Raw genomic sequence first — 17,723 nt, forward strand, 5'->3', positions numbered from 1 at the left:
AGCCTCACTTAGGCTCTAAATATACAGTGGAAATTATTTATTTTACTTTTTTCACTGAAACCACAAAATTAAACATCGTTAAATGTTAGCTGTTGGGAGAGTCTATGTAACAAATCACCCAAAGATAGGAGGCCTCTCTCATTTCCATGGAGCCAAGGGTCTCATGGAATCCATGAATTAGTAGCAGAAGAGCTGCAAGGAATTTGTTAGCCCCTTGAAAATGCAAGCAACTCTGTGTGTGTGTGTGTGTGTGTGTGTGTGTGTGTGTCCCTATGCACACATGTGGACCTATATTCTTAGGTCCTTACATTCTTATATAGCATAAATAAATGTCATCATTGCTTACAGCAGTCTGTAAAGAGAAATACTATCTCTCCGTAGGCAAGCTTCAGTAGGCAAAAGGTTAGATACTTATAGTTTCCATTCTTACCCCAATTACACCATCCCAGTTATACCTTGGTCAAATCATTGCATCGTTTATTGCCTCAAATGTTTACTTCTTAAAACAGAGTTAATGCTGATTTCCTTATGCCCCATATTACTCGAGTCTCCACTTGGAGACAGATGGCGGGAATAAATAGCCAGGCCTCACTCTCTTCTCCCTCTGACCTCATGCCAAACCTCTTAGCAGCTGAACCTAACTGTAAGCCAGAGTGCAAAGTTAGCTGGTGATATGCTCCACACAGCCTATCCATGCACAGCAAAAAGAAGGGAGGAGATGGGGAGAGAGTAGATCCTGGGGAACGAGGCACGGTGAGTCAGAGCAAGCTATCCTGCACATGCCCTCAGGTACGAAGTTCTTAAAGCTACACGTACTAACACGGGGTCTTTACACTTGCTCTTTACGTTTTTAGGTTCTTATCAAATGTCACCTCTTTGGTGAGACCTCTTATCACCCTATTTGAAGTAGCAAGCTGCCTTACACCTGCCTTTGACTCGCCACCTCCTGTCCTGCTTGGAGTCTGATGGCAGCACTATCATCCTTACACAGACTGCAAACCTCACTTGCTTATATTTTTTTTCATTATTGTCAGCCTCTCCCCACTAGACCATAAGCTCCAAGAGAGCAGGAAATATTCTGGCTCTGAGAACATTGCCTATCTTCAATGCCTGCATCGGCAATATCTGGTATCCAATAGGCACTCAATCTATCCTTAATAAATTAAGAAAATTCTTGTGCTGTGTTTTAAAAATGAAAACAGGCCTGTTAGTAACAAACCTGTAGTGTTTTTCTTTTTTCAAAATCACTACAGATTACTACTGGTAGCTTTCACTATCTGAACTTTATCTCCTAAATCTCTCCTTTTTTTGACAAAAGTGATTGCTGTCTCTGCTGAGCTTCAGAGGAGAGTATCTGTATCCCTTAGAGCAGTACACTCTCCCCATGTGTATCAGTTATTTGCATGCATATCTTATCAGCAAAACTGCATTCCGTGTTCTTCGAAGGAAGGATCTGTGATTTATGCAACGTCCATGCTCTACAGCGCGGAGCACAATCCACTGCCTGTAATGTGTTGAAGAGCATTAGCCCTGGAATCAGGGGCCCTGCATTCAATTCGTGCCTCCATGCTCACCATAAGACCCTGCCATTTAAGGTCTCTAAGCTACATCATGGATAGCTACAAGGTTTAAATAAGATGATACATTTAAACCATTAGCCAATAAATGCTCGATAAAGCATATCCATCATTACCTTAGTGAGTGTTCGGTGTCTGTTAAACAAATTAATGGCTATAGTAAGATATGGAAGAATAAAATCCATACAAGATCAAATCTTCCCATGTCCTTGTTTAGTGATATATGGTGGGTCCTTTATGTAAACTAGAAAAGAAATCACTGTCTAGAGTGCAGACTCTTGGTTGCTCAGGATCAAATCCATTCTTACTTACTGTATGACCTTGACCAGGTATTTAACCTTTCTTTTTTTTCTTTTTATTTATTTTTTTAAATTGTTTAATATTTATTTATTTTTGAGAGAGAGAGACAGACAGACAGACAGAGCATGAGGGGAAGAGGGCAGACAGAGAGGGAGACACAGACTCCGAAGCAGACTCCAGGTTCTGAGCTGACAGCACAGAGCCCAAAGCAGGGCTGGAACCCACGAACGGTGAGATCATGACCTGAGCCGAAGTCAGACGCTTAACTGACTAAGCCACCCAGGCTCCCCTCTTTTTATTTATTTTTGAGACAGAGAGGGGCAGGGCATGAGCAGGGGAGGGGCAGAGAAAGAGAGGGAGACACAGAATCCGAAGCAGTCTCCAGGCTCAGAGCTGTCAGCACAGAGCCCGACACGGGGCTTGAACTCACAGACTGAGATCATGACCTGAGCTGAAGTCAGACACTTAACTGACTGAGCCACCCAGGCGCCCCTGGGTATTTAACTTTTCTACCCTTGAGTTTTCTCATGTAATCCATTGAGAACAGAACCAGGGTGTAGTAAATGATTGATATCACTAATTACTATAGACACTAAAAGAGACACCGAACTGAAAAAAAAAAAAAAAAAAGTTTTATGTTAATCTGATAGGCTGTTAAACATTCAGAAATTCTAGGAATTTAGTCTGCATGCTAATGATAAATAAAGAGCTATAATTAATTTTTTTGGAGCCTCTTGTTACCACAGTCTTGTCTTTTCAAGATAGGACTAAACCATAGACATTTAGAGAAAATTACTTCAAAACAAGCAGTGTTCCAAAGAGGTAAAATATAACTTCAAAAATTCTTTTATGCATTTGTTAAAAGTAATCCTCAGAGCAGCTGTTATTAAAACTTTCTACATTTTATCATCCAACAGTGTTATTTCACAATCATTAATAATTAATCATAGGCCTCTGATTCATTCCTGTCCACTCTAAAAATAGAATACCATGAATAGGCTTAGAACCTTAGCAACAGAATATTGAGTATTCTATCAACCTAACCCAGGTACCTGCTCACATTTTGCAAACAGATCTGTCTCAGAATTGCTAAACTGGAAGGTATTTCATGGCAAAATCAGACATATCTGTCCTACTTGCAGTGATTTCAAACTCATCTCCCTAAAAGCCTCAACATTTCTTCCGCTATTTGCCTGCTAGCACAGAACAACAGAGCTTGTGCTACTATCTTGAGACTCTCAACATGGAGTCCATCAAACAGGAAGCCTACTAGATCAGTACCAACCTGGCCAGCCACCTAATGGAGTTTCTGATGTCTACCATGGGACAGATATTTGAACGAGCTCTGAATGAGAAAATTGAATGAGAAAACGTCAATACGGGTAGCATCTAATCTTTACTTAAATTTTAATTTAATTTGTGCAATTTAGAGATAGGAGGTGCCAACATGGTGGAGAAGTAGGGGGATCCATACTTCCCGTGTCTCTCAAAGAAGTGTAGAAGCCAAAGGGCTTTGAACACCAGAGCCTGGGAGGAAAAGAGACTGAATCTACTAGGAATAAAATGGGAAAGCTGGAAAAAAGATATGTGGTTAACTGTGAAATGGGGGAGATAAAAACAAAGGCCACGTGGGTATGGAGTGGAGGGACCCCTTCTGCGGAGAGCCAAAGGGGAGAGAAAGAGCAGCTAGGGAAGTGTAGGACCATATCTGGACAGGAGAAAGATCTCGGACTGAGACTGAGAGGGCTCCGATCTCTAACTGCAGAGCTTCCTTCGGACTGGGGCTGGCTCCCTCGGCACCTGGGGAAGAGGGGAGCCAAGCCTGCGTGTGGTGGTAGTTCAGGGGCTCAGTCCACAGTTGGAAAAAGTGGTTCCCTGCCTGGAGGGCTGCGAGATAGTACAAAGCCTGCCTGTGTCTGCCATCCTTGGGGGCTCTCGGGAGGTCAGTGGCATAGTCTACAGTAGGAGAAAGTGGTCCGCTCCCTGGGGTGCTGTGGGAAAAGATAAGGCCTGCCTGTATCTTCTTGTGTCTGTGAGGGCAGTGGCTCAGTCTGCAGTAGGAGAAGCTGGTCCTCCCTCAAGTGCCCCGGCACAGACAAAGCCAGCCGGGACTACATATAGGGCTGCACTGAGAGGTACTTCCCCAGTGCAGAGCACACAGAGCAGGACTTTGAATCCTAGCCAAGTGTAGGGTCAGGGTAGTTGGTGGAGTGAGAAGGACCACCCCATCTGCACCTGCGGCACAGTGAGGACGACTCAAACAGAGGCCACTGGGTCTGGCTCTGGAGAAGAGACAGGGGGATCCCCATTCCCCACCCCTGCCCCAACCACCACCACTAAGGCGGGGCCTCAGAGATCACTCCCAGGGCTCATAGTGGAGGTGGATCCAGATTACGCCAAACCACGCCCCCTTGCATTGGGTAACTGCGTATCCACCCCAGCCGCACAGACCCTGCAGACAGCTCCTCCCCACAAGCAATGCAGCATTGCCCGAATTAACTCTAGGTCGATTCTGGATATATAGATATATTCTCCCTCCCCCCTTTTCTCCTCCTTATCTCTTCCCTCCCCTAGGCTGGTTACTCTGGTTATTGGTCTGTCTAAACAGACATATTTAATCCACTCTCTTGGTACATGTTCTCCACCTCCATCTTTACACTCCTTTCTCTCTCTCTCTCTCTGGAATGATCAAGCCACACAGTTTCTCTGTCTGGGTAACTTTCTCTTCGTTTTGTTTTCCCTGCCTCTTTCTTTCTTTCCTTTTCTCTCTCTCTGGATTAAGCCTTTCAGTCTCTCTGCCTAATTGATGCTTATTTTTTCTCCCCACCAGCCCCCCTCTGTCATTTCTCTCTTTGCATGTGCTCTTCCATCAGCACCACCTCCACCCTCTTCTTTACTTGCAGTTGGTGATTTGGGGTTTTTTGGTTTTAGTCTTTAGTTTTTTATTTTTGTGTATTTGTTTGTGTTACTTGTGTATTTGCGTGTATTTGTCTCCATTTTGTCTATCTGTTTTCCTTGACAGGGCTACTCCAAGGAACAAATCAAAGCATGCCTGGTGGAGGGTCCAAAATATTACTATGAGTAAGGTAATAAATAACCAAAGTCACAACAACAGAGAGCAAGTAATAATCTCTGAAAAAAACCCTCCTGAAGGGCCAGGCCCTGGACAGTGTATGACCCTCCTTTAATATAGCAGTGCTCTCAGGTGCAGAGCACACAGCAAGCTTTTAAAACGCATAAGGGACAGAAAATTAGCCAAAATGATGAAACGGAAGAATTCTCAAAAGAAATTCCAGGAAGTAGGACAGCCAACGAATTGATCAAAACCATTTTAAGCAATATAACTGAACAAGAATTTAGAATAATAGTCATAAAATTAATTGCTGGGCTTGGGAAAAGCATTGAGGACAGCAGAGAATCTATTGCTACAGAGATCAAGGGACTAAAAAATAGTCATGACGAATTAAAAATGCTATAATGAGGTGCAAAATAAAATGGAGGCAGCCACAGTGTGGATTGAAGAGGCAGAGGGGAGAATAGGTGAATTAGAAGATAAAATTATGGAAAAAGAGGCAGCTGAGAAAAAGAGAGATAAAAGAGTACGAGGGGAGAATTAGAGAACTAAGTGATGCAATCAAATGGAACAATATCCGTATCATAGGAATTCCAGAAGAAGAAGAGAGAGAAAAAGGGGCTGAAGGTATACTTGAACAAATCATAGCTGAGAACTTCCCCAATCTGGGGAAGGAAACAGGCATTGAAATCCAAGAGGCACAGAGGACTCCCTTCAGGCATAACTTGAATCAATCTTCTGCATGACATATCATAGTGAAACTGGCAAAAACACAAGGATAAAGAGAGAATTCTGAAAGCAGCTAGGAATAAATGGGCCTTAACATACAAAGGTAGACACATAAGAGTAGTAGCAGACCTATCTACTAAAACTTGGCAGACCAGAAAGGAATGGCAGAAAATCTTCAATGTGATGAATGGAAAAAATATGCAGCCGAGAATCCTTTATCTAGTAAGTCTGTCATTCAGAATAGAAGGAGAGATAAACATTTTCCCAAACAAACAAAAACTGAAGGAATTCACCACCACTAAACCAGCCCTACAAGAGACCCTAAGGGGGACTCTGTGAGTGAAATGTTGCAAGGACCACAAAGTACCAGAGACACCACTATAAACATGAAAACTACAGATATCATAGTGACTCTAAACCCGTATCTTTCAATAATAACACTGAATGTAAATGGACTAAATGCTCCAACCAAAAGACACAGGGTATCAGAATGGATAAAAAAACAAGACCCATCTATTTGCTGTCTACAAGATACTCATTTAAAAAAAATTTTTTTACATTTATTTATTTTTGAGAAACAGAGTGAGACAAAGTGTGAGCAGGGGAGAGGCAGAGACAAAAGGAGACACAGAATCTGAAGCAGGCTACAGGCTCTGAGAGGTCAGCACAGAGCCTGATGCGGGGCTTGGACCCACGAACTGTGAGATCATGACCTGAGCCGAAGTCAGACGCTCAACCGACTGAGCCACCCAGTAGCCCCAAGAGACTCATTTTAGACCTGAGGACACCGTCAGATTGAAAGTGAGGGGATGGAGAACTATCTATCACGCTACTGGAAGTCAAAAGAAAGCTGGAGGAGCCATACTTTGATATCAGACAAACTAGACTTTAAATTAAAGGTTGTAACAAGAGATGGGAAGAAGGGCATTATATAATAATTACAGGGTCTATCCACCAGGAAGAGCTAACAATTATAAATATCTATGCACTGAATTTGGAAGCCCCCAAATACATAAAACAATCATAAACATAAGTAACCTTATTGATAAGAATGTGGTAATTGCAGGAGACTTTAATGCTCCACTTACAACAATGGATAGATCATCTAGACAGGGAATAAATAAAGAAACAAGGGCCCTGAATGATACATTGGATCAGATGGATTTGACAGATATATCTAGAACTCTGCATTCCAAAGCAACAGAATATACTTTCTTATCGAGTGCACGTGGAACATTCTTCAAGATAGATCACATACTGGGTCACAAAACATCCCTTAATAAGTATAAAAGAATTGAAATCATACCATGCACACTTTCAGATCACAATGCTATGAAACTTGAAATCAACCACAGGAAAAAGTCTGGAAAACCTCCAAAAGCATGGAGGTTAAAGAACACCCTACTAAAGAATGAATGGGTCAACCAGGCAATTAGAGAAGAAATTAAAAGATACATGGAAACAAATGAAAATGAAAATACAACAATCCAAACCCTTTGGGATGCAACAAAGGCAGTCCAGAGAGGAAAATACATCGCAATCCAGGCCTATCTCAAGAAACAAGAATAATCCCAAATACAAAATCTAACAGCACACCTAAGGGAACTAGAAGCAGAACAGCAAAGACACCCCAAACCCAGCAGAAGAAGAGAAATAATAAAGATCAGAGCAGAAATAAACAATATAGAATCTAAAAAAAACAAAAATCAAACAAACAAAAAAAAAAAACCAGTAGAACAGATCAATGAAACCAAGAGTTGGTTTTTTGACAAAATAAACAAAATTGATAAACCTCTAGCTAGGCTTCTCAAAAAGAAAAGGGAGAGGACTCAAATAGATAAAATCACGAATTAAAATGGAATTATTACAACCAATCCCTCAGAAATACAAGCAATTGTCATGGAATACTATGAAAAATTATCTGCCAACAAACTGGACAACCTGGAAGAAATGGACAAATTCCTAAACACCCACACAATTCCAAAACTCAAACGGGAAGAAATAGAAAATTTGAACAGACCCATAACCAGTGAAGAAATTGAATCAGTTATGAAAAATCTCCCAACAAATAAGAGTCCAGGACCAGATGGCTTCCCTGGGGAATTCTACCAGACATTTAAAGCAGAGATAATACCTATCCTTCTCAAGCTGTTCCAAAAAATAGAAAGGGAAGGAAAACTTCCAGACTCATTCTATGAAGCCAGCATTACTTTGATTCCCAAACCAGACAGAGACCCAGAAAAAAAGAGAACTACAGGCCAATATCCCTGATGAATATGGATGCAAAAATTCTCAACAAGATACTAGCAAATTGAATTCAACAGCACATAAAAAGAATTCTTCACCAAGATCAAGTGGGATTCATTCCTGGGCTGCAGGCTGGTTTAATATTCACAAATCAATCAATGTGATACATCACATTGATAAAAGAAAAGAACTATATGATCCTGTCAATCAATGCAGAAAAAGCATTTGACAAAATTCAGCATCTTTTCTTAATAAAAACCCTCGAGAAAGTTGGGATAGAAGGAACATACTTAAACATCATAAAAGCCATTTATGAAAAGCCCGCAGCTAATATCATCCTCAATGGGGAAAAACTGAGAGCTTTCCCCCTGAGATCAGGAACACGATAGGGATGTCCACTCTCACCACTGTTGTTTAGCATAGTGGTGGAAGTTCTAGCATCAGCAATCAGACAACAAAATGAAATCAAAGGCATCAAAATTGGCAAAGATGAAGTCAAGTTGTCACTTTTTGCAGATGACATGATACTGTACATGGAAAACTCGAAAGACTCCACCAAAAGTCTGCCAGAACTGATACGTGAATTCAGCAAGGTTGTAGGATACAAAATTAATGTACAGAAATCAGTTGCATTCTTATACACTAACAATGAAGCAACAGAAAGACAAATAAAGAAACTGATCCCATTCACAATTGCACCAAGAAGCATAAAATACCTAGGAATAAACCTAACCAAATATGTAAAAGATCTGTATGGTGAAAACTATAGAAAGCTTATGAAGGAAATTGAAGAAGATATAAAGAAATGGAAAAACATTCCGTGCTCACGGATTGGAAGAATGAATATTGTTAAAATGTCAATACTACCCAAAGCTATCTACACATTCAATGCAATCCCAATCAAAATTGTACCAGCATTCTTCTTGAAGCTAGAACAAGGAATCCTAAAATTTGTATGGAACCACAAGAGACCCCAAATAGCCAAAGTAATTTTGAAGAAGACCAAAGCGGGAGGCATCACAATCCCAGACTTTAGCCTCTGCTACAAAGCTGTAATCATCAAGACAGCATGGTATTGGCATAAAAACAGACACATAGACCAATGGAATAGAATAGAAACCCCAGAACTAGACCCACAAACGTATGGCCAACTCATCTTTGACAAAGCAGGAAAGAACATCCAATGGAAAAAAGACAGTCTCTTTAACAAATGGTGCTGGGAGAACTGGACAGTAACATGCAGAAGGATGAAACTAGACCACTTTCTTACACCAGTCACAAAAACAAACTCAAAATGGATAAAGGACCTGAATGTGAGACAGGAATCCATCAAAACTCTAGAGGAGAAAGCAGGAAAAAACCTCTCTGACCTCAGCCGCAGCAATTTTTTACTTGACACATCCCCAAGGGCAAGGGAATTAAAAGCAAAAATGAACTATTGGGACCTCATGAAGATAAAAAGCTTCTGCACAGCAAAGGAAATAATCAACAAAACTAAAAGGCAACCGATGGAATGGGAAAAGACATTTGCAAATGATATATCAGACAAAGGGCTAGTATCCAAAATTGATAAAGAGCTCACCAAACTATACACCTGAAAGACAAATAATCCAGTGAAGAAATGGGCAGAAAACATGAATAGACACTTCTCTAAAGAAGACATCTAGATGGTCAACAGGTACATGAAAAGATGCTCAACGTCACTCCTCATCAGGGAAATACAAATCAAAACCACACTCAGATATCACCTCACACCAGTCAGAGTGGCCAAAATGAACAAATCAGGAGACTATAGACGCTGGAGAGGATGTGGAGAAACGGGAACCCTCTTGCACTGTTGGTGGGAATGCAAACTGGTGCAGCCACTCTGGAAAACTATTTTGAGTTTCCTCAAAAAATTAAAAACAGACCTACCCTATGACCCAGGAATAGCACTGCTAGGAATTTACCCAAGGGATACAGGAGTGCTGATGCATAGGGGCACTTGTACCCCAATGTTTATAGCAGCACTCTCAACAATAGCTATGTTATGGAAAGAGCCAAAATGTCCATCAACTGACGAATGGATAAAGAAGATGTGTTTATGTATACAATGGAATACTCCTTGGCAATGAGAAAGAATGAAATCTGGCCATTTGTAGCAACGTGGATGGGACTGGAGAGTGTTAGGCTAAGTGAAATAAGTCAGGCAGAGAAAGACAGCTACCATATGTTTTCACTCTTATGTGGATCCTGAGAAACTTAACAGAACACCAGTGGGGAGGGGAAGGGGGGAAAAGTTAAAAGTTACAGAGAGGGAAGGAGGCAAATCATAAGAGACTCTTAAATACTGAGAACTGAGGGTTGATGGGGGGTGGGGGAGAGGGGAAAGTGGGTGATGGGCATTGAGGAGGGCACCTGTCAGGATGAGCACTGGGTGTTGTATGGAAACCAATTTGACAATAAATTATATATAAAAAACTAATAATTTGTGCAATTTATAAATAAACAGTGTAAAGTACTATTCTATATAATTTACAACCATGAGTTCATTTAATCTTCATAACAACCCGACGGGGAAACCAATGCAAAAGTTAAGTTTGTTTCTAAGAGTCACATATCTAATAAATGGACGATGCAGAATTGAAACTCAGGCAGCTGAGTCCTGAATCCGAGAAACTAAAGGCTTAAGCAATCCAAAACAAACAAACCAACCAACCAACAAAGAAAAAAAAACAGTAAACCACAGGTCTGGTTAATATATTTCTTTTTTTTATATAAAAAAGTATCAAATTTATTTCAATATCTAGTTCCATTTTTAAACTAAAGCTGGTGGACAATTTTTTGTAATTTATAATTTATTATCAGAGGGGAGGAAAACATTAATAAGCTATCATATACTGACAGCAAATAAAATTACTGGACTATGCATTTGTAAAAGCCTGTTTAATAGTAAAAAGTTCCAGTTATCTACTTAACTAAAGGAAAGATCCTTTAGCTCTTTATTTCTAATTTTAACACATATCTCATTTTGACATAATTTACCTTTTTCATCCAATTAGTGGTATGATGACCAAAATTTTTCCAAATGTTAAACCTTTCTTTACCACTTATGAGTTATGACTTAACTATTACTTTTTAAGAATTCCTTAAAAGAAATTTGAAATTTTAATTTTCACCATGAACCTGTTTCATCAGAAAGCAGAATATCACTACTAGGTAAGTTAAAACAAAGAATGGAATTAAAACACAAAAATGGCATCTATATAATGAGCAAATTATCTGATAAGACATTTTAACTACTTCACATTTCTACTTAGCACAAGAAAGAGTAAACTGGTTCCAAGGTAACACAAGGTTTGGCATTTTTACTGCAAGCTTTAAATCATAGTCTTATTCTACTCAACAAGACATCTCTAAGAAAATTGCAGTGTTCATAAGTACAAAAACTGTTATATCTGGTAGGTGGTATTCTATATAGTCAATAAGAGAATTCTTTATAAAATTAGATTTTAAAAAATGCAGAATGTCTGATAATTATCTCAAAGGTTAAAATGAGAAAATGCAGAACACAAAAAGTCATTAGTTAATATGTGGCTTTGAGAAAGCCAGAAATGATTCCATTCCAAGAAATAAGCAATAATGATAAAAGATAGAATTAATATACTATATGCCTTTTAAGCCAAAGCACACTTTTCACCTCAGGACAGTTTTGATTTTTACATTCTTAACTCCTTTCGTCCAGAAAGGGCCCCATTCTAAGCCATTATTTGAAAAGAATTCATAATGTATAGTCATTTCTCTCCACAGGATGTTTTCGTTTCAGTACATAAGCTGCAAAATGGCAAATGACTAAGTCAGTTATAAAGAATTTATAGAATAAATGCCAATTTACAATAACTGTCAACAGACTTCTACACCAAAGCCTAAAAGTTGCAGTAGTAGAGGTCACAGCTAACATGATCCTTCCATGTGCTCAGACTTCAGTGACTACAAATTACTGTCATAAAAATCAGAAAAGAAACCTCAGTGGGTCCTTCCAGAGCTGCTTAATTTTCCAAGTGATTTTTCTCTGGTTCTAGAGCCTGTTCATTCCTTCAATCCTTCTTTAGTCGTTTAGCTTTTGCAATATGTTCTTGACGTTTTTGTTTCTTCTTTTGTTCCTTTTCCCTGGCTTCAATCATCTTGGCCAATTTCCAGGACAGTACAGCACTTGCTAGAAACAATGGAGTAAGGGCCAAAATAACCGTTGTAAGGAAGCCATATGGGTCCTTTGCAGCCCATTCCACAACATACTCAGCCCAAGCCTTTATATCAAACATCTTGGTAGCGTCTTATGTTTGAGTAGTTATTTCCAACTTTGTCCTGCGATTATTAGTGAGCCAATCACAATTTCAGATGACCCTTGCTTGTCTTCTTCTTCTTTAGCTCTACCATATACTTGTGAGAGAAGATTTAAATTCTATATACTCCAGGTCGGAAGCCCGGTTCATAAATTTCTGTATAGCTCTTGGCTTTACAGCAGGACAAATACGGGCATGGATTTGAGGTGTGATTAATATGAGTGTATATATGTTCCTTAACTTAGTTTCAGAATATTCAACTTACCAAGTGATAGTCTATGTATGGATTTCACTAATATGAAAGAGTTCAAAGAGTTAAACACAAAGGTGTACAGCATAGTCTGATATAAAGCAGCAGAGGCAACAATTGAGAAGAATCAAAACTTTCATTTAAAAAAATGTTTATTTATTTATTTATTTATTTATTTATTTGAGAGATTGAGAGAGAGACAGAGAGCAAGCAGGGGAGGGGCAGAAAGAGAGGGAGATACAGAATTCAAAGCAGGCTCCAGGCTCCGAGCTGTCAGCACAGAGCCCAATATGGGACTCAAACCCACCAACTGTGAGATCATGACCTGAGATGAAGTCAGATGCTTAACCGACTGAGCCATCCAGGTGCCCCAAGAAGACTCAAAACTTTAAAACAAGTAGTCCCAGGCTCAGCCAAGAGTAGAGAACAGTGTTTCCTTTTTTTACCCCCATGAAAAAGTAGTCACTTGCTCTTTCTCCAACAGACGGACGATAGATAGATGGCCAGGTAGAAGATAAACAGATAACACACAGATGACCCTTACTTCCTCATGCCACCCAGATTTCTCTTCTGTTCTTTTTCTCTCCCCCAAACGGGATAACTTCAAGCCTGAGTTCATGAATGTCTCTCTGGATACCTGCAGTGTCCGAAATAGTAGCCATGAACCACAAGTGGCCACATAAATTAATTAAAATAAGCAAGCTAAAAATTGAGTTCCTCAGTCCATTCACTACATGTGGCTAGTAGCCACTGACAGCACAGATATGGGAGCTGCTCACCACCATAAAAACTTCTGCTCTAGAGAAAGACGGGAGCCACTGTCAGTTCTGTCCCCTGAAAGTGGTACTGACGCATCTTTTCTGATTTACTCTATTTTTGTGTCATCACAGAGCTACACAATTAAGTTTAAGAAACCATCTACTATAAACATTGAAATTATTTGGCAACATTTACTTTATCAGACATTTCGTTCAGTCTGCCAACATTCCCTGATCAAAATCATTGGCAAGATTCCGTGGATTTTTTTTTTTGCCTTGCATGACATCCTTCCAAGTAGCTAGAAGTAGAGAGTTTAATATATATACTTCTTTTAATCAAAGAAAATACAACGCATAGCTTATTGTTTTCTTTACCTAAAAGTTTCATCTAACGTCATGCATTATTAGGAAAACATCACCTTTACCATTTTGTCTATCCTGATATGTGCTCGCCTCACCTTGTCTCTCAGAATTGTATCCAAATGCATCAAACAATTTCTGTATTTAATTTCCATAATATTATATCCTTAGTAGACTGGCAACAATTAAGCCACTGAGTCAGCAACTAATAAAATTTAGACATGATCATTTTTCCATAAATATGGGAAGAGTTCCTCCATAATCTCTTTTGCTAAAGTAAAGTGAGTTATAATATCTGTTAATATTTTCCTCCATCAGATACTTACTTATCACTTACTATATGCCTGATAATGTATTAAATGTGCCCTCAAACTTCTTACAATACAATTAAGCTAAAATTACTAAAATAAAAAAGTGGTATCTGTTGCCCTTTGAGTTCCCATAGGATGAAGATGCCTGCCTAAATTCAAATCTCTGCTCACTTTCTCCAAAAACCACACAGATACAAAAAGGGAGCAAATAAAACCATCCATCATCCATGCTTACAGAATAACTGGGAGACAAAGATTGTGACAAATTGCAACTTATATGTAAGTAGGGTAGAAGCATCCAAAGCTTCTTAGAGTGGAGAACCACTCTAAGGCTGGGGCCACAGCAAAAACAAGGAGGCGAGAGTGGGATACAGAAGCAACAGAATCCACCAAGATATAACATCACTTTCAGAAGAAGAAAGTTCCAGCAGGCCTGGAAAAATGCCAGAACAGAGATAAGACCTGCTGGATCAGAGCACTGGCTCCGAGAGAACTGAAGACAAGGGGCAGAAAAATGCACAGGAGCGGATGCAGCAGTCCTGGAAGAGGTATGGCCTCTGGGGGAAGGGAGGGCACTTGGCCCCCCGGGGGGCATCCCTTGGAGGCCAGGTGGTAAAGAGAAAGTAGCAACAAGTGTTGAAATTAAGGAAAACTAAGAAACCAAAGAGAATCAGGACGAGAAGACACACCAACTTGCTTCTCTGTGGAGAGAAAATTGTACTTTCGGTCCAACAGAATAAGGCATTCTCAAACCAGAAATGTTAGTGAACCGCTCAAATCTCTCACCTCTGCACAGGGAATCAAGGTGATACAAAGTAACTTTAAACCTGTAACAGTCCAGAGAACACAGTCCTCATGAGCCTTCCCTTAGGAATCTACTAGAGGGTGAGCTTCATCCAGTCAGGTATGAGTTGAGAAACTTCAGCAAAAAGACCTTTGGTGAGCACTGAAGATATTCAACATCTATACCTAATTGCAGATTTAGGACTACAATAAAGGTGGGGGAAAAGATTAAAGATAGAATATACCTGTTATATATTCTGCCAGAACTTAAAAATGTAACTAAAGACATGGGAGGAGAAAAAAAGGGGAAAAAAAGGAAAAAAATGAAACACACTTTACTGTGTTTACACAGTTTACACAGTTTTACTATGTTTACATTTACTGAATACTGAATAGTGAAAAGAGGATATTGTTTTAAGCTGACAAATCAGTTAGCGGAAGCCTAAAAAAGGAATTAAAGGGACTAAGGTAATAAACGTAATCATTAGAAAAAAAAAAGAAATGTTCCTAAACCAAATTAAATACTCTGTCTACCCCAGACCCCTGATAAAAGAAAGGCAAGGAAACAGACCACATGGTGAAACATAGTATCTATAACAATATATACAGTAAATATAAAAAAATAATAAGAGTTGATTATTGATGTGACCAAACATCTTAGTCACATTAATACATATAAATAAGCTTGATTTACTTGTTAAAGAGATTTTCAGATTGACTCACAAAGTAAAGCCCAACTCTATGCTACATACCATCAACATAACTTAAAGAGGTTCAGGAATGTTAAAAATAAAGAGTTGGACAAAGTTTTATCAGGCAAATATAGGTAATAAAAATGCAGGGTGCCCTAGGATCCTTGCAGCCCCGCTGGCATGTCTCAGGCTGACTTTGACAAAGCTGGTGAGGATGCTAAACACCCCAAGACCAAGTCAGCAGATAATGCGATGACGTTCCCCTACAGCCGCTACAAACAAACAACTGCAGATGACACAAACAGCGTGGGCTGGGCTGTCGGATCTCAAAGGCAAGGCCAGGTGGGATGCCTGGAATCAGCTAAAAGGGACTTCCAAGGAAGATGCCATTAAAGCATCAACAAAGTAGAAGATCTAAAGAAAAAATATGGAATATAAGCGACTGGATTTGGCTGCCAGCAGTGCATTTCATTTAAACTAATACAATGCCTTGTTTTTCTACTACTGCAGACGACATGAACTAATGAAAATAACCAGTTAACCTAGATCCTGAAGACTGTACAGAATATGGCTCTAACAGAGTACAGCTGAAATGGTTATTGACCTTTGCTGAGTAGTTTTTATCTATAGATCTAAGGTGCATCTGTTTCAGTAAGTAAAAAAAAAACAAAACTTTTTTTAATAAAAATAAATTAATGCAGGGTTGATATCTTGATATTGGACCAAGTATAAATCATCACAAAAAGCATTAAATGAAACAAGGAAAGACATGTTAAAATGATAAAGGTCATGCTTCATAACAAAGATAGTATTTTTAAATAGCCATAAACACTACCACCACATTTATAAAACAGAAAGTCCAGGAAATGCCAGGAGAGACAGTCAGAAACAAAATAATAATAGAAGACTTTAATGTATCAATCCCAGACCAAGAAAATCAAGTGAATAAAAATAAAGGAAGGATATAAAACACTTTTCACACCATGAATAAGGGTGATCTTATGAAGCTATATTGAATTTTACCACCAATAACAATTTACATACCTTTTTCTCAAAGGCATATGGAAGATTCACATAAATTAATCATGTTATATCACATAGAAAACCTCATTTTCATAATACAGACATAATTCAAATGACATTCTCTGATTAGAGTATAATATTAATAGAAATTAATAACAACATTTCTAAAGTGTCTTTTCTAGCTGAAAATGTAAAACTTGCTACTGAACAACTCTGGTAAAGGAAAAATGCTAAATTAAGTTTCAGAATTTCTTTTAAAAATAATAATAATAAAAACAGAATGTATGGGATATGATTAAAGCTGCGACTGAAGAGGAATTCATAGCCTTAAACACTTACATCAATAAAAATAAAGAATGAAAAGAAATGAATTAAAATCCCAACCTGAAGTCCTTGGGAAAAACAAAGACACAAACGTTGTAAAGCACAAGAAAGGAAATGGTAAAAATAAAGCAGAAATTAACTATCAGAAAAATATTAGAATTAATAAGTTAAAATGCTGTTTCTCAGGAGTGGAAATCACTTGATAACTTATTTAGGGATAAAAAGCAGAGGCAGGGAGGCATGCCTGGGTAGCACAGTCGTTTAAGCAGTTAAGCATCTGACTCTTGATCTCGGTCTAGGTCATGATCTCACAGTTTGTGAGTTCAAGCCCTGCATCAGGCTCATGGTGCAGAGCCTGCTTGGGATTCTGCCTCTCCCTCTGTCTGCCTTTCCCCTGCTTGTGCTCTCTCTCTCTCAAAATAAATAAATAAACTTAAAAAAAAATTTTTTTAAAGGGTGGGGGGGGAAGCATAATACACACAATAACAAATAATCACTGAAAGAGAAGTAGTTAAAACACTAAAGAGACTATTTTGTACAGTTCTATGCAAATAATACAGAGATGAAATAGTAATTTCCCAGTAAGTTTAATTGATCAAAATTGATCCCATTAAATATAGGTGGCTTAAGTACACTAACTTCCATGGGAAAAAAAAAAAAATAGAAAAAATTATAAAAACCCCACCTCCTTAAAAAGGCCTCAGGCCCAAATGGCTTCACAGGAGAGTTCTACCAAACCTACAAATACCAGATAATTCTAATTATGCTTAAATTCTTCCAGAACATAGAAAAAGAAAGAATACTTCCAAAATTTTTTTTTTTTTTTTTTAATAAAGCAAGTAGAACAGGGCTAATTAAGCGTAATGAAGATACCAGAAAAGCATAGTTGAATTGCTTACCACTACAAACATAAGACATTAGACATTGTTCGTTCCCAGCCCCAAGGCTTGGGAAGGGATTAGTAATGGAGAGCC

General features: G+C 38.8%; 1 protein-coding gene and 1 pseudogene across 1 annotated transcript; one reads left to right on the plus strand and one right to left on the minus strand.

Moving 5' to 3' along the window:
• Window positions 1-11,997: 11,997 nt before the first annotated feature.
• LOC144617054 (small integral membrane protein 15-like) lies at window positions 11,998-12,374 on the minus strand. Its single transcript, XM_078450594.1, has one exon. It carries the CDS (start codon window positions 12,225-12,227, stop codon window positions 12,003-12,005), a length of 225 nt encoding a protein of 74 aa, XP_078306720.1. The 5' UTR covers window positions 12,228-12,374; the 3' UTR covers window positions 11,998-12,002.
• A 3,208-nt stretch (window positions 12,375-15,582) lies between these two features.
• LOC132670866 (acyl-CoA-binding protein pseudogene) lies at window positions 15,583-15,840 on the plus strand (annotated as a pseudogene).
• The last annotated feature ends 1,883 nt before the right edge of the window (window positions 15,841-17,723 follow it).

The sequence above is a fragment of the Panthera onca genome, chromosome C1, assembly GCF_046562875.1.
Source record: "Panthera onca isolate mPanOnc1 chromosome C1, mPanOnc1 haplotype 2, whole genome shotgun sequence".
Classification (NCBI taxonomy): domain Eukaryota; kingdom Metazoa; phylum Chordata; class Mammalia; order Carnivora; family Felidae; genus Panthera; species Panthera onca.

Bases quoted from the DNA above. Each gene is read 5' to 3' on its own strand.
- LOC144617054 (XM_078450594.1), bottom strand. From the start codon at position 12,227: ATGTTTGATATAAAGGCTTGGGCTGAGTATGTTGTGGAATGGGCTGCA.